Genomic DNA, 22,593 nt, shown 5'->3' with positions numbered 1-22,593 from the left:
AAAAATTACTTTCTATACAGAGATCTATACACATGAGCGAAAAGAATTAAATTTTACATCTAGGTATTCATATATTTGTGGAAAGAACCCCTGTTCCTACAAAGTCTGCAGGTGCAGGAAGGAACAATCATTTCAGCAGTGGTTGGAGGAGAAGTTCCAAAAAAACCAAAGAAAATTTCAGCATTTTAATTCTTTTCATTACCAAAAGACCTTGTCAAAACCAGCTACTTGTGAGGAATGTTCTGATAATATAAAAATTTTCTGTTTTGAAAGGTTGCTCATGCAGATCAGATTAGTGCTGGTACTCCAATTAACATCTGCTGAAGAAATTTAATAACTGCGGCACTCAAAGACAATTATGAGAACCAGATAACTGTAGTAAAACCCGATGAGTTTAATATGTTGAGCACTTGCTATGTGTATTTAAATACTGCAGAATGTACATATGCAGTATTTTGTAAATACTGTACTTCCTAATTATGAAGAACTGTTACTGATACAGTAAAAGTCAGCCTATTTCTATGTTTTGCAGACAAGTATTGACAAAAAAATTATTTGTCTGGAAGAATATATGAACTCTTCTACGTTTTATGTCAAAATACCATCTCCATCTGGTGTCCTTAGCACCAAGGAAACACATTATGGCCTCTGTATTATTTTACTTGACTCAACTATGACAGAAATGAATTTTTGTGAGAAAGTCTTGCCTTTATACAACTGGTTAGGTCTTAACTGAACTCTATAGGTTGGCTTCTTTATGATTCACTTCAGAAATCAGATAGATTATCCAAATGGCAAATATGTAATTCAATAGTAGACGGAAATATCTTGGTTATCTTCAAGGATCTGCTAAGAGTCTACTCAACAGAAATACACAATGAAGAACAACTACACTCTGGAGCCCTATTTCATTCCCCAGCTATCAGAGTTTTACCTATTGTAGGTAGATATTGGTTGCAGACAGCAGAGAAAAGCTAAAAAAGGTAAGACTTTGTTTTGGAAGTTACTAAATCCTTTCTTCATATATAATAGTACTTGAATTGAAGGGAAATGCTGGCAAAGGGAGCAATTCAAAGTACTTGTTGCAATGCTCTAGGATGTTTTTCACCTTGCTGTGTACGGTGCAGTGTGTTACTGCCAGGAGAATTCTCTGTTATTGCCTTCAGTGAAGTTCCCTTGCCTTTAAGTAGGTTTGACTGAAGTTAAACAAAGGAAATAAATGAGGTATGAAGGTAAAACAGGGACACACTCTTCATGCTGATGATACATTGCTATTTACACAGAAGTTAAACAGAGAGCCTCCCACAGTCAGAAGAATGTTTTCCTCTCCCATCAAACAACAGAACTTTAATCAAATTGAGTAACAGAACTTACTTTTGTCATCATCATAAGATCCTCCGGAGCTATTACTGTACCTTGATTCTAGTCGAGTATGTGCTCTGACTACATTACTGAACCTTCAAATACAAGAAAAATCTTCATTAAAAACACACTGACATCAAACATCTGGGCTTTATGTATGTGCTTACTTTACAAAAAAACCACTTCCTCATGCATTCGCTTTTATGTGGGAGTAGACAAAACTCTGAACACAATGTTATGCTCATAAAAACAGGCTCTTACAAGACTTTTCTGAGAAGTTCTAAGAAGGCGCTGCTGGGTCATGAGCTTGTAAAATTTAGCAGAGGGGGAATTCTCATGCTGCACATGGCTGCTTTTCTTGAAGTAAGAAACTGTGCTGCAGTTGGCCTGGATGTAAGCTGTTTACAGTGGGTATTTTGTCACAGCCCACGTTCATGGCCAAAATTCTGGCAAAATGCTAAACCAGTAATTGAATAGTCGAGCCTACACAATTATCAAAGCAACAAGAATGGCAGCAGATAATCCTTCCGTAGGATAATCCAGCAACTGCAAGAGCGTGTCAAGCAGAGTCGTCATGGAATATTAAAGATAGAACAAACTGTTCACAACTGTCCTCAAATGTGCCATGACAAATAAACTGTTTATTGGTGCTTCCTTCATTTGCCTGTGCTGTCAGTGTTATCAGGACCTGAAGTGGCAGTGAGAGGAGCCATGCTGGAGGCTCACACCAGTAAGACACGATGGTTTATGCAAAGGTAGGAAATTAACTGTGTTAAAAGAATTTTATCAAACAAAAGAAGCCTTAAGATTCTCTCCACAACATTCAGTACAATTTCTTACTGATAATGTGCATGCATACTGAAGGCCATTTAGTTATCCATTCATATATTATAAAATTTCCAAAGCAGACAGTCTCATTAGGGCACAATAAAAATGAAAAAAAAATAATAGAGAAATATGTAGAGAGAAACTGATATGAAACAAGTGAAGAATAGGCCATAGAAACAGCTTGAGAGCAGGGCAGATTTTTTAAACAAACACACTCTCTGAAACTCTCTAACACACAGTGATATTACAAACACGATTCACTATGTCAGATGACAGGCACTGTGATAATATTATACTATCTATCAAAAAGTTAAACATTAGAACTAAAGTTAATGCAATATTATCCTGTTAATCTATGCTATAACTGAATGCAGAACTTGTACACACAGAAAATTCCGGATCACTGAGAAATACTTCAAAGGCCTTTCAGCCTTTCATTTAACATTACATTGCTTCTGCATAAAAATAGCCATGTTATTAGTTTTGTGTTATTTCAAAGTACCACCATTAATGAGAATTGTTGGTTTACAATCTGTTACTTTCTGTAAACATTATTTAATATGCCTTGGACATTCTAAGACTGAGTTCTAAGTTTAGTTGAGAAGTACAGATGCATTTACCATTACTACCATCTTTAATAATGTAAATGCCAGCAAGGAATTCTAAGAAATTATTTCACATGACTATCTGAGCTTTATCATGCAGTCTCTGGCAGATTTAACTATCAAAAACCTTCATTTACATTATTCATGTAAGCAATGCTGAAAACATAGTTAGATTTGAAGTAAGCCAGGAAATGAAATTTATTCAACTTATCTTCAATTCAACTAAAAAGTGATCTAAATCTAACTCTACACACACAGACATGCACACATACAGTACACAGTCTGAAGGACAGAAATGTTCACTCATGTAACTGTTTCTGTACCATTAAGTCTCAGCCTTTGAAAGGTGGACTGGAATGTTGAAATTATACTGGTCACTATCAGGAGCAACAGGCTAATGTAATACTAATACACTTACTAATAAATGCTATTAGAATTCATTCAAAGTTCTCTTACAAATATAAGTGGGTTTCAGTAAGAGAAAAAATACATGTCCGTGCTTGAGTATCAGGTGGGCTTCAAGCTTTGCATTTGCACCTTCATCACTTGATAGCATTTGCTATATGTAATAAAAGACTGAGCATATGGTTTCTAAGCAAAATATGTTACATCATTTTCCTCTGCAAAACACTTCATCCAGAAAAATGGAGCAATCATGGACACAAATCTCCAAACTAAATTTTACTTGTCTGTGAAATAAAAAGGCATCATCTAACGTGATTTTTAATAAATACTTCAACATATATCATTTCATACAGATTCACTGAATTTCTCTCTCCTTCATAGATAATTCCAAGGAAAACATGATCCAAATAGCACAATTTCTTCAGTGTAGGTTTAACAGATGTTCAATTGCCATTGAACTATTTATTAAACAACAGTCAGGAGCGAGAACCATGTAAACAGCTTTTTTATACATGTTCTCATTTAAAAACGGTTTTACTAGGACACTGCCACTTAGGATCCTTGTAAACATCATGAATTTTCAGAAAACAAGCTGAACTTTGCTCAACATCTAACCCTTAGACCAGGAAAACGCACACATTTTGGAGAAAAAGAAGTCACAAACCTTTCATCAGTCTCTTTCACAATTCTGTTCTCTTCTACATCAGGAAAACTATCTTGGCCAGCTATAACAGTGTTACTGCTTGAGGTGGTTCCTGTATATGAGATGTCAACAAGAAACCTGTTATTTGCTGCAGACAGTATGCACAAATAAAAGCATATAACTTTAACTTCTTCAGTAGTCACAGCCAAAGAGATCATGCTGCTAATACAACTGCAATACAACTTGCACAAAAGAATGAACACTGCTCCTCTACAAAACATGATCTGCTTGCATGGCTGAATGATCTGTAGTTTACACGCTTCGAGAGGCAGATCAACACAGTGATGCTCTTCAACTCCTTGGACTATGCTCATTCTTAGCTGACCTAATTCGTTTACCAAGAACCTGGCAAAACATTGGCAAGGTTGAATCTGGGCTGAGTGTCTCTTATGTAGCTTTGACTATGGTCAATTGAAATAGCCCCAGGCCTTTGAAAATGGAATTGCCACTTGGTTGAATTTCTTGGTTTTCAGCTGTTAGTTCTGCGATGACTTCATCACCAATGACAGCACTAGTGATGCCTTCCTGTTCCGAGAAACTAGTGAGAGCAATAGAACCGCCTCATGAATTCTGAACTATACCAAATATATAAAGTATATTACATGTATGTTTACAAAACTTATGCAACATTAGGAATTTAAAGGAACTGTAATTTAGATGTGCAACAAAGCCCTGAAACTTGCACTTTATATAAATACACATCTGAATGGGTACAAAAGTAAACAGGAAACTTTTTTTCAAAGACTTGGAGACTGGAAAGAGTAGAAAACAAAACCAAAAAGTATACTTAGATCATACCAGAAGCTGCAGCTGAGGCTTTGTTACTGGCAGCAAAACGGTAAAATGGAGGATTATCACAGTGCTGGACTATTGGGTTCACTGGGTCAGTTTGCTGCAGCTCAAAAAGAAGCTCCTCCATTGTCTGAATCGTATTATTGCGACATAGATATATTGCAACCTTTTTTATCTAGAGAAGAAAATTTCAGTTATTGAAATCTGTCCAAAGAGAATTTCTAAAGAAATGAACATAACATACATTGCAGAACTGAAAATGTCCAGAATGCAAATGTTACTGTTGATCAGACACACAACCACACAACTGCATTCTTCTTGTTCATAGAGAAATACAACTGCTTGCTTTGATTTCAAGACCACTTTGCCAGCTGAACAAATCTGTGTTCTAATCACCTGAGAGGTTTGGTTACCATCCACAAATCATCTGTTTAGATAAATAATTTGTAATACAAACACAGAAAACCAACTAACCCTGTATCCACCATTTAAGGATATCAGCACTGACTCTGAATCGTACTCCTGGATTTACAGTTTAATTATATACGACCGCTGATGGAGATGAGTCTAACTACCTTACACAGAGCAAAGATCTCATCTATAAAGCCACATCCACCCAAAAGTTCATGTCTGCATTTCCAGATATGGTTGATGTTAAAGACAGGTAGGTGTAGCCACAAAGAGTAGGTCAGGCTCTCAGGAGCTATTTGTATCTGCAACTAGAGTAATAGGATAGGGGAAAACGGCAGAGCAACTGTGTATGTAGACTTCATGCAACCTGATTTGAAAAATCTGAGAGCATAATTTACAGAAATACAGGTAAAAACACCTTTTGTGTTACTTAACAAGGTCTCAAACTTTACAGTATGCACAGCAGTAATGTAGACTGCCCAGAGACTGACACAAAACTAGGCTGAAAATGTCGATGACTACTAAAAATGAAGACTTTCTCTGGCTCAAAACCATTTTCTTTCATAAAGTGCAGCAGCTGAGAAACTATATGGAGAAGCATTCTTCTCTGCTTGCCTTCTTTTTTTTAAAGATGTCCCTAAACAAATACTTGTAACGATGCTAATACATTGGACTGAATTGGCTTTTGATCTCAACAAGCACTGCTGTTCTTATAACTAATTTCTTATTTAGAACTTCCTGCTGCTTCTCTTTCACTCTTTATATTTTCCTTTTCTTTTTATTTTTTTAAAGTAGAGAAAATGGACATTCATAGTCTGTTTTACCCTTCCATGCTATATGCTCCCAATGACTTCCCAGATACAACTCAATTTCCTTTCAGAGTCTTGTTTCTACTTGGGCTCATGGAGTTACATTCAACTACTTTCTCACCAGAAAGGGTCACGTTCTTGACAGTAAAGGTCTCTGTTGAAGGGTTTCCTGAATTTCAAATTTTCTAAGAAGTTTTTCAGTAGATGTAAAAGAAAGAACAGGTGAGCAATTTATATCAGGGCACTGGGAAAAAAATGCTTAAAGAAGGTGCAAGTATAAAAGATGAAACAATGAATTCAGCTGCTTGAAAAAATAATAGTAATTAAAAAAAAGGAATCAAGGAATGCTTTTGGCTTAAGCACACACAAGCAGAACAGATGGCTGAAGTCATGAAGCAGCTGGTGACTGCCTTGAGATGGAGAGGGCTCCAAAGGGAACGGGGTAAACTGGCAATCCTGCAACTGCAAGATCTTTTGAACCCACATGAGCTGAAGCAGCGCTGATAAAATGTCTGAATTATCTTTATTTGCAAAACTGTATCTGCTATTTACATGCTAATTGGAGATACATGGTTATGGCATCAACTGTCTTGAATAGTTAAGAGTCAAGTACAACTTCTTATCTGTAAACTCCAGGGCATTATCAAAACACTGAGCAGATGCATGCGATAAGCTTGGTGTATTTTCCTACTCCAGACAAAGTCAAAATTAAAGGGCAATTTGTAAGCACAGTCAGGCTTTATGTTCCTGTGGAACTTGAAAACATTTTCAGATTTTGCAAAATCTGAGAAGAGGGCTTAGAAGGACTTTGAAGAAAGAAGGATGGGCGCTATGAGTAATAAGAGGAGTTGAGGTAAACTGCTTAAAGCTGTGGGATGGAAATACTTTTGGAAGAAGGATGTGCTGAAAGTTCGTAACTCACGGAAAGATCTTTGATACCCTCAAGGTATTTGGAATCAATTCCTTTATCTTCTGCTCATACAAACACTGAGCGTATTCTTACAGCTACACCGCTTTCAACCTTTCGTCTTGATTAGATGAGTATCACTGATTTTGCACATACTTCATACTTCTACTGAACAGATAATGTGCATCAGTAGGCCCCCCGAATGAATGGAAACCAAAAGGATCTTTATGATGCATAAGCAATGTCTCAATTTTTTTTAATGTTCTTCCATATTTCCTTTGTTCCATTACGCTTAGCAGTCAGCATAAACACTTGAAGAAAAACATTATCTCAGCAACTGTAAACAAGGCTTTTTGGGTAAGTTTGATCACTTTAATATTCATTTCCAATTTATTTCACGGATATTATCACAAAGAGACTAATAAAACAGCATAGTGTCACCGTCCTGGAAAATGTACTAAATTTAGATTCTCTTTCTCCCAGCAGCTGAGCAATGAGGCACGTGGGAATGGGGCTATCCTGCTTTTCTCAGACAACCGTGATTTTATTTTAACTTAAGTAATAACAATATCCTGCACAGTTTGACTCATACATTGCAGCAACAATTATATAGCTCACAAGAGCCATGCAAAGGCAAAAGTTGATATGTTAAATTGCTTTTAAAGGTTAGGTATGCTGTTGCCCTTGATACTTCCCACAGTAAGATTTATTCTGTGAAAGAAGAGAAAGTAACACTTTCTTAAAAGTGTTTTTCCATTGCTTAAATTACTTTCAAAATGTATCCAATAGTAGTGCAAGCTAAATGCCACCAGAGAAAAATTTTAATTGTTTACTATTTTTACTTCCCCTAATTTTTCATGCAAGTTATTTAACTTTTGACAAGTCATTCACCCTAATTAATACAATTTTAAACATATATGCAAATTGCATGTTTTTACACAATTCTGACATGAAAAAAAAAATCAAATTTTTTAAAATCAATTTTGGTAGTTTATGGTCTGTCCTTGTTACTTGTCCCTTACACAGACAAGCAAAGATGTGCCTTGCTTGTGGGGAGCACATCTCTTGCTTGAAATAAGGCGTGCTCCACTGGTAAGGACTGAGATTCTCACTGTTCATTCCCTTTTTTCAGTATCAGTTTCTTGGCTCATTTCTTTACTCAATTTAATCTGTGCAGTGTGCTAGGAAATACATAGGTGCTGCTTAATCCTAAAACAGAAATCCATTTTCTGCAAGGGACAGCTGTTTTCTTCATTACAACCCATGTAACCAATAGTAAATAAAGTGCAAGAACTTACATAAGGTAAAAGGATGGTATCGCTACTAACGCCACACAAACTGATGAGAAACTGCAGTGTTATTCTAAGGTTGTTACTCCATTTTTCATTGTTGGCCAAAGCATTCCAGACATTTTCCATCTCTGGTCCAGGAATTTCATCTCCATACTGCAAAGGATCATAGGAACACAGTTCTTGAAATGTATATAGGATATAAATATGCAGACCTCCAAACTGCAGGCATGCCATTTTTTGAGCATTTTCTCATGCAATATCAACAGTAAAACACTGGAACAACTGATAAAATGGTGTTTTCAATAACCACTTGACAGAGGTGGGAACATATATTCTGTTTAAAAGAAATACATTCTATATCCACTTTGAAAAACAGCATCTTTGCCTGACAAAAGCACACTTATTCACTTTGGAACAAAACTATGTTTTTGGAAGCAACTTACTTGATGAACTGTTGGTGGGTGGCAAAGGTGAGACCTCAACACATCCAACAACAGATCCCATAGAATTCCTGTTTTCACTCCATAGAATTCCTCTAACAATATCCTAGAGACTCTGTACTAGCAGATCATTAATGACAGAATATCATGTCCTCGGATACAAAGCAAATACCAAAAACTGTTTTGGTGGTACAGCCCCTATATAACTTGAGGCACACACTGGTTTAGTTACAGGGCCTCAACACGGGGCAAAGAAGAAATCATGAACCAATTGCAATGCGTGCATGGATGCGTGCGTTCTCATCTCATTATCAAGAACTGTGTGTCAGACTAGTACAGATAGTTGCAGTGCAAAATTTTTGCTATCGGAGGCAAAGAGGCGTGTTTTGCATACAAAATTAAGGTTTGAATATTTTGGAAATTGCTTTGTGGTCTTGTTTATATATCTATTTATTTATTTTACCTTTGCTGTCATATACATGAGATTATTAAGAACCAAGGAGGTAGCCTCAGGAGAGCCCCAGCCATTGCCTTTAAGTCCACTTGTGACTGAAACTTCCCCATCCTTGTCCTTTAGTTCATCTTCTGGAGTGGTAGGGCTTGAACCAGGGAGAAGCAGTCTGTTGTCTACAAGTTCAATATTATGAAGCCATGGCAGCAGATAAGTAAGCATAATTTGTCTTCCATTTGGATGTGTTGTTGGAAATCGCTGGCTTACCTCTAAAATAGTACAAGTTGAAAAGCACGACACGTTAGCTTATGAAACAAACCTTACATATACTGCTCAAATCAGATTCCTGATGTTTATTACATCACCTGATGGTTTTAACCTTGCAAACCAGAAGCATACAAAAGCATGCACTTCAAGAAGAGAAAATAATAGCAAGAAATTGTTCAAGTCTTTTGTCTAGAATAACTAATGTAGTTCTAACACATTTGGGCAACCATAGTTTGGATACAGAAAGTTACTACCTGCTACAATTCTATCATGCCACATCATATATTAAGTGAAATATGTCTGCAAAGAGGAAAAAGGATAATTTGGGTATTGGCTGCTATTCTAGAATTTCAAGAGTTTTGGGGGAATTACAGAAAAACATACAGCTGTGTTCTTCAGAATTACAGTGTCCCATTAGAATCCATTTGTCTAAGCTATAGTTTAAATTACAGGATACTCATTATATTGAGTTTACAAAAACATCTTGCTAGAGTCTTATTTCCTGTGCTGAGGCCTGTATCACTCACAGGTGGTTGCCACCCTGAGTGCTGTATAATGTGTCATACATAGTTTACAGAACTGGCACTGTAAGGGAAAGAGATTTGGGAAATCTGTGATAAGATTTTCTGTCTTTTTTTAAAAAAATCTTCAAGACATAAACTAGAATCTAGATGTACAGAAAGGGGCTCTGCTGTGTACTCTGTAATGTACAGACACTGCATTCTGGTATTTAAAAACGAGAGCAACACATCAGATGGATTCAAACAGACCGGTCTCAAAATGTAGTTGTTCCTGGGATGGTCTCAGAGTGAGCGTATTCTAAATGGTCCCCCTGCAGGTCTGACTCTTCAACATTTTTCTCAATAACCCCGACACAATGTTTTTCTGATAAAATTAAAATGATAATAAAGACTTGCAGATGTGGCAAAGGTGGAGATCCCTCTTTCAGAATGATTTGAATATTTGGTGAATGTTACTTGGACACAGGCAAACAATCTTCATGTTGAATGTGCATATGGAGTGAAGAATTTTATCTTCACAACTATCATCTATATAAACAAATCTAAGCCGAAAGTCACTGTGCTTAACAGAAGAACCCATTACTGTACAGTTTTCCAATGTCATTTTAACTTATCTTTGGCTCTTGTAATCTCAAAGCTATCCTAAGGTGACACAAGTGGAACAAGAGCTCCCAACTGAGGTGTTCAAATATTCTGTACCTTATATAATTGCCTCTAGGAAATATATGTTTTATTGCTAAATTTGATTTCACCTGAAACAGATCAAAACCAGGGCAAGCTAAATCTATAAACAGAATTACCATTCACAGATGGAAATAACTCAGAAGTCTACTATTTTTACAAAAAAATGTAAGGAAGATATTAAGTAAAATAGATACAGTTACCTGAAAAAAGCGGAAGGGTAAGTTCAGGATACATCCTTGCTAGTTCATGTGAAAGAAGAGCAAGTGAGACACTATAGAGAGGTGGTAATGGACCATGTGTACCATACAAAATACTGCCTGGCCTTTGCTCAGCTACCTTTTTTGAATAAACAAAAAGTTTTGATTCAAGAATCTATGAAAGAGAAAAAAAACCATAATGAGAAAATTGAATGTATTGACTCAGAAAACGTCAGAACTTCAAGGTGTCACCGCATGCTGTGGTGACACAAGAATGACCCACATGCTCCAAATTTGAAAGATCCTATCTTTCCCCCATTAATTTTTATATAAATATTCCCATGAATATCTAAGGCCAAGATAAAATGAACTTTTTTATTTTCAAAACAAAGCTAGAAAGCAAATAAACAGTACTTTTTAAGAAGCTCATACACACGTTTAAAAAATAGACGGTAGGACACACACAGTTGGCTGTTTTGTAGAAAAGCAGCTGATACATGCCTGCATAAGTTGCATGGAAATTTCATAAATCTCTCTGTTGGTGTCAGAAGCCTTGAACAGCACCAAGTTTAAAAGCGTCACAATATCAAAAGGATAGTTCCTAGAAGAATAAACAGCAGATTTTCATGAATGTTGGTGAGGAATGCAGATTACATTCACTCTGATTTAGTGTGTAATATGGCTTAATGAGAATGTCATCTTCCTCTCCTCTGTTCTATCACCAGAATATGGGAAAGGGAGTTCTTATGAACACATGCTGTTTGATCAAAGGGCCATCTGGTGAACTGAAAGAAAGAAGGGATTAGTCATAATTACCTTAGACTAATACTTAGGAATGCACTGAGTTATCCACAGAGAAAAATGCAATACCTATTTCTACAACTGTCAATTCACCTTAAATTATAATATAAACTGTTTTGAGAGGAGATGCAAAACAAGCTGCGATTAAAATAATCTCTTTGAAGAAAAGACACTCTCACCAATATGTACATTCAAACGTATTAGGAATTCTATCAAAATTGTGTTCAAAGAATAAAAACAAAAACTGCTTCAGAAAGTCCACTAAGTCAACATTTATTGTAATGGTAAATATATTAAGAGAATATACCTTCATAATTGTTCACCACGGGGTGACTTCCAGAAATGCTGTGTATATTATCACAATAGCAATATATGTGAACGCCATAAACTGAAAGCCACTGAGCATTTTGTTCTTTGAAGAAAAATTGACACAAAAAATGAGATAATGCTCGTTTTACAAGCAGTTTCAACAGTGTTGTCTCTAAGCAGACAAAATGGATGTCAGAGGAAAAACAGACCAGGGTTCAAGTATTAATAAAAATCCTCAACTTCATAATCAGACTTTCCCTTCAAAGATTAATCACCTCAATTTTCATGTAGACATGGGAATGATTAGTTTTTAGGACAGAGTGGCAGTGGTAGCACAATATGAAGAGAGAAGCCTGGCTGAAGAAGTAATTTATTCATTTGTTACACAAAAAAAAGCATCTTAGAAATTGCAAATACAAAATTGAATTCATATTTTTGAAATCTCAGTATAATGCAAAATACAGTTCGGTTGTTCCTGCAAGAACAACATAAAATGAATTCTAAAATACTTGTCTTGTTCTGATTTCCTATACGTCACACATTTCTCTGTTGAAATCAGCTGATCATACATCTTGTCAAATTAATTTTTTACTTCTTGTAGAGGTCTTGAAAAGCTTTAAGAAAATCACAAAATCGGGAGACAAAGCGCTGCTTTCTATTTGCAACTTGCAGCTTGTGGTTGTTTTGTATTAGCAGCAGTGATATCAGACCACAGAAAAGTAACAGGTAACCAAATCAAATTCAAGCAGGTTAGAAAAAGAACAAGGTAACTACTTTCAAGCTAATAATACTCAGGGTTTTTTTTTAAATAAAGTAAATGAAAGTTCCATGCAAAATCTTTTGAAACCAGGTCCATATTGCAAATTACAATGTTGTGGATATCATGTATCTTTCTGATGAAAATACTAAAAACTGGCACAGATTTCAAATGTGTATACAGCAGCAACTTCTAACAGGCACATCAGCTTGTTTCCAGAATCATGTAAATAAAACAATAAAACAAGAGCTGCTTGAGACATTACAACGTATAGGGATGATGATCAGAGTGCTGGAGCATCTCTCTTATGAAGACAGGCTAAGGGAGCTGGGTTTGTTCAGCCTGTAGAAGAGAAGGCTGTGGGGTGACCTCATTGGCAGCCTTCCAGTACTTAGGGGGAGCCTACAAACAGGAGGGGAATCAACTCTTTAACAAGGTTAGATAACAGCAGGATGAGGGGAAATGGTTTTAAGTTGAGGGAGGGAAGATTTAGGTTGGATGTCAGGAGGAAGTTCTTTACTATAAGAGTGGTGAGGTGCTGGAACAGGCTGCCCAGAGAGGCTGTGGATGCCCCGTCCCCGGAGGTGTTCAAGGCCAGACTGGATGGGGCCCTGGGCAGCCTGGTCTAGCATTAAATGTGGACTGGTGACTGTCTTGGTGACTGTGGCCTGTGTTTGGGGGGTTGGAGATTCATGATCCTTGAGGTCCCTTCCAACCCAAGCCATTCTGTGTGACTAACAATTCTTTATAACACCAGCTGAACCTCCAATTCAGTGAAGTCTGATCAGCGGCATTCTGGAAGGGCTCCTGCCTGCACTGTTGTAAGTGTGAAATGAGCGCATCAGCAAAGCCCGCACGGCACACTATGCCAAAACTCATAACGAGACCCTTTCTTCCATAAGCACCAAATTTCACAGCAATGACTTTTTCAGCGGATGTCTAGAAGATGCCAGTTGGCTACACATGACCTTAGGCATTTTGGCAGGAATACTGCAGCCAGTTTCCTCACTCTTCAAGATGTCATTTTATCCATTTGCCCATGCACATTTCTCTTTTATCCCTTCACTCAAACCTATATCCTCCTTCTTTGTCCTTCACACAAAACAAACCAGAAGAGCAACCAACGTGAAACAGATTTACCATCTGTTATCTGTTATTTTTCATTCTGGAGATCAATTAAATCTGCTTATCCTAGCAAAGAGTGGAAATACACAGCATATGACCAGACATTTTGTTTTAGAAATAGCAAACCTGATTTTATAGATTTGCTGTAACGTATTATGTAAATATAATTAGAAATTAATGAATACCTGCTTCCACACACAGTTGCAATTGCTTTGAAACATCCAGAGGCAAGCTGGTAGGATCCAGTATAACATCTATCTATAGCCCAGTTGAAGAGATTAATTTGATCAGGATTCAATTCCAACAACAGGACTACGACTTCACATCCAAGCTGGTGAACCTGAGAATATAAACGCACATCAAAACATAACTGGTGAAATAAAAATGTTACTAGAATTTTTAGAGCAACATAAGCAGAACAAAAGGAAACTGTAGTATTCAAATAAAAAGAAATGAGAAAATGTATCATAAATTTATATTGCGGATGGCGCAGTTGAAATGTGGCTCAGTTTTCATGTCAAAAAAGCAAAATCTTTGCAATAGCTAGGACACATCTGATACATGTTCTTGGTCAACTTCCATGCATATTGGTTAACTGATTTATTAAGAGTTTATTTCCTACTTGAGTTAAAAAAATTGCACACTTCCATGTTTATTATTTTTTTGACTAACACAGATGCAAGGTGGGCAAAGAAAAACAGTTATCTTGTAAATCTGTGAATATTACAACTTGTTTGCTTAATCCAACTAAATGAAATGAGCTATGAGTGATATGAACTCTCCCTATGGATACTGTACCATCTTAATCAAGATATCACCACAGCTGCAAATATCTTGTGGCAGAGTCTTGGCCCATGCCTTTCCACTCCTTAGGTAGAGGAAAGTAGTAGAAGAACTAATAACCTAATGACTATTTGTATTCTGACAACAAGTGCAGTTAACTACTTGTAAAGATGGCCAGTAATATTTAGCATTAACAGATTGGGTAGGATCCTCCTCATGCAAATCTGAGCTGCCTGTACAGTCAGTGCAATGTAGTTACTGTAGTCCTGAACTACAGTGACTAGCTTAGTGGAAACAGATTTCATCTATCATGTCCAAATTTTGCATTTCAAGAGGAAAAGTAAAACAACCAACCAAGAAAAAACCACCAAAAAAAAAAAAAAAAAAAGTGTTTTTCCTCCAGTTGTGTACAATTAGACATAGTGATGCAATATTTATTGATGATAATGAAAACATAATGAACATAATGGAAAACATGCAATGAGGAAGAGTATATCTTTTCTCTTCTGCTGGGTATTCTACTCCCACATCCACAAAAATTTCAATTATATGTATCATCTCTATAAATACTTATCGCTCCATCTCCAGCAGTATTTCTAAATTGTTTTATCCAATTTAGGAAAGATTCTCTCAGTAGTTATTTCTACCTACTTCCAATTTGCCTTAATGTTTCTGATCTGTTCCATTTTTTTTCCAAATCAATTATCATTTCTACAACATCTAGCTTAAAGGCTTTGCTGCCTCTTTTTTTTTTTTTACACTATAATGCATTATCTGTTTTGGTACAAGGCTTTTAGGGACAACAGGGGCAGAGATTTCACAAAGGGAAAGATCAGAATTCTCCACTTAATGAAAGTCACCAATCTACTCCTTTGATTTCGAGTCTTATTCAAAGAGCTAACCAACTATAAAAATTGAAATATCACTGGATAGTTACAAGGTAAACAGAGAAACTCATCTTCACAGAAACAGATGAGAAAATGGCAAAAATAATTTACTGCATGTTCTTAAAAAATATATATATACCTTTATTTCCTCACTTGAATCATTTATCCTCTTGATTTCTTTGAAAGATCTACCTACTTACTTTCACTCAGGTATGTTTCACCAACATCTATGTCACTGAGCAGAAAGGGATTTTACACTCTCACTCTGCATAAACTTGAAGAGGGTGGGTGGAAGCGCAAATAGAAATACAAATATTTTTGAGCTCATGCCATTTTTAATCTTTATCAGCAGATGAAAAATGTAAGTTTTTGCTGCAAGCAGCCATGAGCCGCAATTTTTCAGGTTATTGCTTACTTAATAGCATATATTAGCTTAGCATATATACGTTATGTGCTAAGAAATAACATTTTCTGTTAGAATAATTTTATATTAACTGCACATTCGTATTAGAACACTGCATGAAGCTACCATCTACTGATCAAAATAGAATTTATACAATCACAGTTCTTACAGTAATGGACCCTTTACTCGCGTAGTACAGAGATTAAAATTATTCATCAGTGTTGCATTTGGTTACTACTTACACGTAAATCTTGACAAGCAAGAATGTTATCAAGCCACTTGTATAGATATCCATCAGGGGAAAGACCAACATTGTCAAATACTGGTCCACAGCAGAGCACTGCTGACATGGCCTAAAAAAAGGAAGAGACATTAGTTAAGGGGAAAAAAAAAATGACATTAATAAATCTCTGAGAATTGTTTTGGCCCAGATTCAGGCTAATAAGGATGCCATTTTTCTTCTGAAGGAACTGTGTGGTGAAAATGGTCACACAGTTGATGTTCATAGATTGCTACTGACATTTTAGACATGCACGTGTGATACTGAACTGACAGCATATTTAATTTCAGAGTCTAATCCTCCCAGTGAATCTGATAACCTGCTGATGAACAGTTAAGTTAAATAAAATTTTAAAATGCATTCTTTTTTTTCAAAAGAATTAGTCTTGAAAGTGTCCACAAAGAGAACATTGCATTACTGTTAAATTCAATGATTCCTCTGTATATATATTTACTAATATAAAAGTAAGCATCAAGTATGACAATTCAAAATGCTGCTATATAGAAGGAAATAAATCCCACAATTACTTGTATTTTGATTGGAAAATTGAAATTATGGATTTTGACAGTGAAACTTTAATACCTTTAATGCACAATATTGGTATCTTGTAATCTGATGATTTCTATCACTGTAACGATCCAGGGGTGTGAACATGATACTGAAAGGTCCTGCCCACTGGCTGAATAAGATGAAAAGGTGATGTCTCAAGCTCTGCTGAGGGAAAAGAAATCTCCTGTGGTGAACTAAGTGAACAGAAACAGAAATAGTTATGATTTGTTAATTTTAAATAAACATTAATGCGGCAGAGATGATAACATGAATTTCAAATTTCTACAAAAGGAATTTTTCTCTACTCTTCAGTGTGCACTCTAATTCAAAGTCTGTAAGTTCCTTTTTCAAATCTAACAGTGAATTAGATACGTCCTAGTTTATGTATATTTATACTAGCATGTCCACCTGGCTTTAGAAACACCACAGAAGAAACTAATTTCACAATCAGTCTTTTTATGGCCTCTTTCATTCCTTTAGTGGCAGCTATTTACTTGTTTTCTTCCAATCCTGAGAATGCAAGCTCTTATTCTAATACAGTAACAGATAGGGACAAGAAAGGAAAGAAGCTTGGTACCAGTTCATTTACAACAAAAGCATGGTATACTTCCCAAAGAGCTGAATTACTTGAGCAAATGAAAAATGATGAATTCTTAACCATGAAAGGTTTAAAAAATTGTAAGAACATGTTTTAGAGAACAGCTTTAGTCCCGTTAAACAAAACACAATGGACGAAGTGTAAGAATGCGCACTGAAGAGAATAGGAAACTCGACTGTAAACCATGATGGAAGCTAGACAGTGCCCAGCTAGACAATACTAACACAAATCAATATGAACAATGATTAAAAATGATAGATGATGACACAATAAACATTCGTTTGCTAGGAGTTACGTGTTATTGCTTCAGTAGTTATTGACGTATTTTAAAGCTGTCATATTAATGGAAAACGTCCCTCTTCATAGAATTACATACTATATTGAAATGAATCAGTTGTTACTGCATCCTCTCAAAACATGCAGTTTAATCATGTAAAATTCATAAATCATGCAGTTGTTTTCTCACATGCCTTGTAAAATGAGAGAATAAATGCAAAGAACAAATTTGCAATTACTCGTGGTTACTAATGTTGGCAACTACTAAAGAAATCCTGCATTTATACTGAGCATAATTCAAAAAGGAATAGAGGAAAGAAATTCAGTATTTTTGTTAGTAGCAGCTAAAAACTTGACGTTACTCAGCTCAAAAGGGAATCTTTTTATTTAAATGAGAAGAGCAAGATTGTCAGTTTGTTGTTCAGTTGTTCAGTTACTGTACATTTTTTGTGTGTTTTATCTGAATGCAACTATAGGACTTTGATCACATTTGCATTCTTGAAACTTACATTAAAGCACTTACTATTTAATCTCTTATTACACTCTTTTAAATTCCTTTGTATTCATTGTGACAGATGCTGTTTTGTATTGTCATATATAAACTGGAGATTGTAGACATACATAGATTAAGTCCCAGACATTATCGTTCAGTAATTACATGGAGGTTTTTAAAGTATGCTCTTTCCTGAATTTTTTTGCTAACTGAATTACATTACACTTCTGATCTTTTCATTTATAAAGGGTATGAAATCCATCAGAAATCTTTGATAAGCAACTACAGTCAGATAGCATGGTAAACACACCTTGGGCAGGATTTCCTCTACATGTAATAGTGTACATTTTCTGCTTCTCCCTTATTTTTAAAGGTCTGCCTGAGTTTATAAAGAGTGGTAATAAAGTCAGGGAGAGGCATACAAGGCCCTGCAATTAAAAAGTCCCAGAAGGTCACAGATAATTTCTTAGCTGGGCTTTTAAAGAGAAGGTTCTTACGGATGACTATTACAAGCTTTGATATGCTTTGCTATTTTTTTCTCTGACTCATCACAGACATTTGAACTTCTGCTCCACATTTCCCTTCACATTTGCAATATGACAATTAACAACCAGTGGCAAACAGAAAAGAAGAAAAAATAAATGACTTTTGCAATAGATACATTAGCTACATTAGATGCAATTTCACAATGCATAAAGACAATTCAGCACCATACCTGGAACACACTGAATCAAGTTGGCAATCATTGCACTGAAATGTGCTCTCATATCCTTTAGGATTTCAACTTCTTTATCATTTTCAGCTTCCAGAAGCATGCGAGTCAGATCAACATACTCTAAGAACAAGGCTCCAAGGGCTAATGTATCTCTTTCTAAGGCTCCATTTGTGCTAGCACAAAGAAAAGTTGTACATTAAATACAATAACAGAGTAGATATATTGCAGCCTCTTCAAGAAACACATAAAAATCCTTCCCAATCTATTACACAGTTCTTCAAAGAATATACTGACATTAACTCAAGTGTTGTAAACACTGAAAATTATTTCACTTAAAGAGCAGTATTTAAGATAAATGATAGTCCTACCTATCACTTATAACACCAGCATCAGCAAGTAGTTCAAAAATTCGCAGTAACTGCAGTCTTAGTAGATCTCGGCGTTCCCGACGTTTCTTGTTCTTGCAGTTTAAAAACAAAAAAAGTCATTTTTATATGCATAAATGTCTATATGAAAAACTAGTAACTGTCTGCACAGTGGAGATCTAAAAAAACCTGGTTAAAGCATTTTCTTCAAGTAGTAGCTTGACTGCTTTTGGATATTTTGTAGTGACAGTGACTTATACTGACTTATAAGTCAATACAGAATTAATTATCAACACAATTTTGTCTTTACAACTATTCTTGAAGAAACGGTTAATAGGTACCTTAGTTCTCACTGACACATGGAAATGAAATCATGAAATACTGGGTAAAAAAAATAATTATTCAAGGTTCCCGTGCTATCACCAGATAGTATGGACATTCACGTTAGCCTTACACCATCTACTTTTTACACTAGACATATTGTGAGGTGAAAGATCAGATACTCCAACCTCAGAATTCTAATATTTTACTGGTTAACCACTCTTGAACTTGGTAATGCTGCAGCTACATTATCACTCGCATTCAAGTTAGCTCCTTGCAGACAACACTCCTGTACACTGAACTTGGATATGTTGGCTGTACACAGTTAACATACACTTCCAGTAAGACAGTACTGTTGTTAACTGATTCATTGTATCTCACTATCTTCTAGTATTCATTGTACCTACTATCTTCTATCTATCTTCTTCTGTCTTTTTGTGCCGTATTTTGCTCTGAAAGCACTCAAAGACCGTTCCTTGCTGAAGGGCTGAAATGACTTGTTTCCTTCTATCTTGCATCCTCACAAAGAAAAAAGCTTGAGAAGGTCAAAAAGCTGCTTCTGCCCTCAAAGAAATTTGCTGCTTGGACAAGAAAAGCTCAGAGAAAGCTCAAATTTTCCTCTTCACAATGTATGAACAGCTATACTGAATCAGATCAAAGGCTAATCTCACCTCATACTCTGGCCTTGCTGATGGCCAGTAGCAGATGCTTGGGAAAAGAAAGTGACACTTTCCCTGCTTATTCTGACTCAGGACTGGCAGCCAGCAGCAGTTTAGCCAAAGGTTTTGCTCAAATCATTATGCCATTTGATTTGTCCTACTTGAAGGCCTGATTTGCTCCTTTTACGCTTTAAGGGTTCTGGGAAGCATACATGGAGAGAAAACTTCTTTTTTTTATAATACAGTATTGAACATGCACAGCTGTCCCCTGCACCAGCATCACAGCCAGTGCTGTATCACTGCCCCTTGGCAAGCTCAGCTGCAGCGCCCACATGGGGGATCTTGTGTACAGTCCATACTGGTTTACCCCTAAAATTATTGGCTGTACTGATAATTCTCTTTCTGTGGCATATGTCTGTTCAAAAAAGCTATTTCTAGTGTGTTGGACAGTTGCCTGCTCACATGGAGGCCTGCCATGTTCTCTACTGCTACCTGACCCATTCAATCACCCTTGGGTTTACCAGTGACAGTGCTTACTGGAAGGTGGCACGATTTGTATCAGGAGAAAGATGGGAATTCACACTGTGGTCTCTTCTTCTCATATATCTATTTCTTATTGAAATTTCCATGCAAAGTGGAAATGGTAGTTAATGTTTGCCAGACAGAGAGTTATTAAGAACTGTCCATGTAAAACTTAACATAAACTAAGTTCCTGCAAAGTGACTTTTTTGTTGTTGTTTATTACAATATTGGGAACAGCTGAGATCCTCTGCCTATTCGTGACTTATGTTCTTTCTGTTCACTATTTTCTACGTGGTTTCTGCACTAAAGACCATGACTTGGCAGACAGGGACAGCATGCCAAGTCACCATGAGGGTAATTTAATGATGCTGCTGTGGAGAACAGTGCAGTGAATACACAGTATGAAACTGCTGGAGAACCAGGTAAACTAGTCTGGGCAGAGAACGGTATCAATACACTGCTCTCTGTATTCAGCAGAACTGCATGGACACAACAGCTATGTCTGTACTGCTGAGCAGAGACAAGAACTGCTCAATGCCCCAAAGTCAAGTGGTACAGATGGCCTCATATTCACAGTGCTCCCAAAGACCCCAAGAAATCTGGCTATGCCCATGCTGCCTAGCAGAACTTATGCAATACCTCTCTCAGTCACTGATAGTTTTCTACAAACCGCCTGCTGTAACATAGGGCGACACTACAGCCAAAGCAGTGCTTTTCTAGCATGAACTTGAGATAGCAAATGAGGGGAAGCATGGCAGAGCAAAAGCAGCTGGGGGAGATGAGAGCACTGTGTGTGGTGGCTTCTGGGGCTTGTGCCTGTACATTCTGTATCACTGATCAAATTTAAATTAAACTAAGATTTAATGCAATCATTTAAGTTATGTTCTTATATACAGCTATTGTTTCTTGTACACAGAGCTTATCTGGGGATCTTTGTTTTTCAAAGACAAAAAATTTACTATTTTTAAATTCATTTTGCAGTTTAAACAAACTGCTACATTTAATTTCTTCAACTGACCTCTGGTCTTCTTTCTAGGGCTTCTTTCATCAGTGGGTGAAGTTCTTCTACTAATTCCCTACATTGAGGGACAAAAAAAGGTAAATACAATCTAGTCTTCTCTGACAAGCATCATTTTATTGATTGCATATAAACTAATGTCTAAATTGCAAAACAAAAATTACATCAAAAATTACAACAAAAGCGAAACATTTGAATCAGAAGTAAAAAAAACCTGAGAATATAAGAATTGGGAAGTACCTGAAAACAAGGGAATTTGTTCTTCCAAATCCTAGTACAAGTGATTCTGTTATTTCTATGCTTTCAAGTCTCATCAAAGGCACTAGCTGCTTTAGTAAGACTCCAACGGATGGAGTTCCAATAGCCTAAAATATATTAAGAAATGATTGACACTTCATAGCCAGGATGTGAATACTGAGTACATATGTTAAAGAAGATAGCACTAAGAATCAATATGTAGTTTAAAATATGTTGAAATAATGTTACCATTATGGATATTAACACACCAGTCTAACTGAATGTCTACTACACCATAGTCATCTCAATAAGGCCTAGCAAATAAATAGATTTGAGAAATCCCTTTACCTTCATTCACATTATAGCAATTTACTTAATTTGCTATTTCATTAAAATATTCCAGTAATTGCATTATAGTGCTACTGCTACTCTCAGAAGCTACTACTTGAAACAATATTTCAGTATTCCTTCATGTCCAGCAGGCATACAATGTGTATTCAGGAATTTCCCTTAATCTCTTTATGCTATAGATTTACAGGAGTCCTTCACAAGTAAAGAAAGGGAATGGCAAGTTAACTTTAACATGTCATACAAAATGTCTGTGCTTTGAATATACATCACTCAGAATTCAGAAAAAGAAAATAGTTTTTTGAAAATGCCAAAGCTTTTGCCAAATATTTTTGTCACCTCATGATAAACTTAAGTTTTAGTAATTGCATGCCTTACCCAGCTTGCATAGATCAAAACACTCTCCCAAGTGAAATGCCTTTCACCAGGATGTACTTCCACCAGCATTATTTTACATGCAGATACTGAATAAT

At 36.2% G+C, this 22,593-nt stretch overlaps 1 protein-coding gene across 6 annotated transcripts in view; it reads right to left on the bottom strand.

Annotated features, from left to right (window-relative positions):
- FRY (FRY microtubule binding protein) overlaps positions 1-22,593 on the bottom strand; it is a 206,952-nt gene that overhangs the window by 55,088 nt on the left and 129,271 nt on the right. For all 6 annotated transcript variants that reach the window (XM_042867645.1, XM_042867639.1, XM_042867642.1 and 3 more), the window contains exons 23-36: positions 21,776-21,900; positions 21,536-21,593; positions 19,019-19,110; positions 18,651-18,823; positions 16,602-16,762; positions 15,982-16,092; positions 13,852-14,006; positions 11,176-11,275; positions 10,678-10,849; positions 9,018-9,274; positions 8,121-8,267; positions 4,702-4,870; positions 3,865-3,955; positions 1,375-1,457 (exon numbers count right to left, since the gene is read on the bottom strand). In XM_042867645.1, the coding sequence (XP_042723579.1) occupies positions 1,375-1,457; positions 3,865-3,955; positions 4,702-4,870; positions 8,121-8,267; positions 9,018-9,274; positions 10,678-10,849; positions 11,176-11,275; positions 13,852-14,006; positions 15,982-16,092; positions 16,602-16,762; positions 18,651-18,823; positions 19,019-19,110; positions 21,536-21,593; positions 21,776-21,900 (1,894 nt within the window). The remainder of the gene's footprint in view (positions 1-1,374; positions 1,458-3,864; positions 3,956-4,701; positions 4,871-8,120; positions 8,268-9,017; positions 9,275-10,677; positions 10,850-11,175; positions 11,276-13,851; positions 14,007-15,981; positions 16,093-16,601; positions 16,763-18,650; positions 18,824-19,018; positions 19,111-21,535; positions 21,594-21,775; positions 21,901-22,593) is intronic.

This window comes from Lagopus leucura, unplaced genomic scaffold (genome assembly GCF_019238085.1).
Source record: "Lagopus leucura isolate 7727_CA_CO unplaced genomic scaffold, USGS_WTPT01 Super-Scaffold_100001, whole genome shotgun sequence".
In the NCBI taxonomy this organism is placed as follows: domain Eukaryota; kingdom Metazoa; phylum Chordata; class Aves; order Galliformes; family Phasianidae; genus Lagopus; species Lagopus leucura.
The sequence above is the reverse complement of the archived record's forward strand: the minus strand, read 5'-3'. Positions and strand labels throughout refer to the sequence as shown.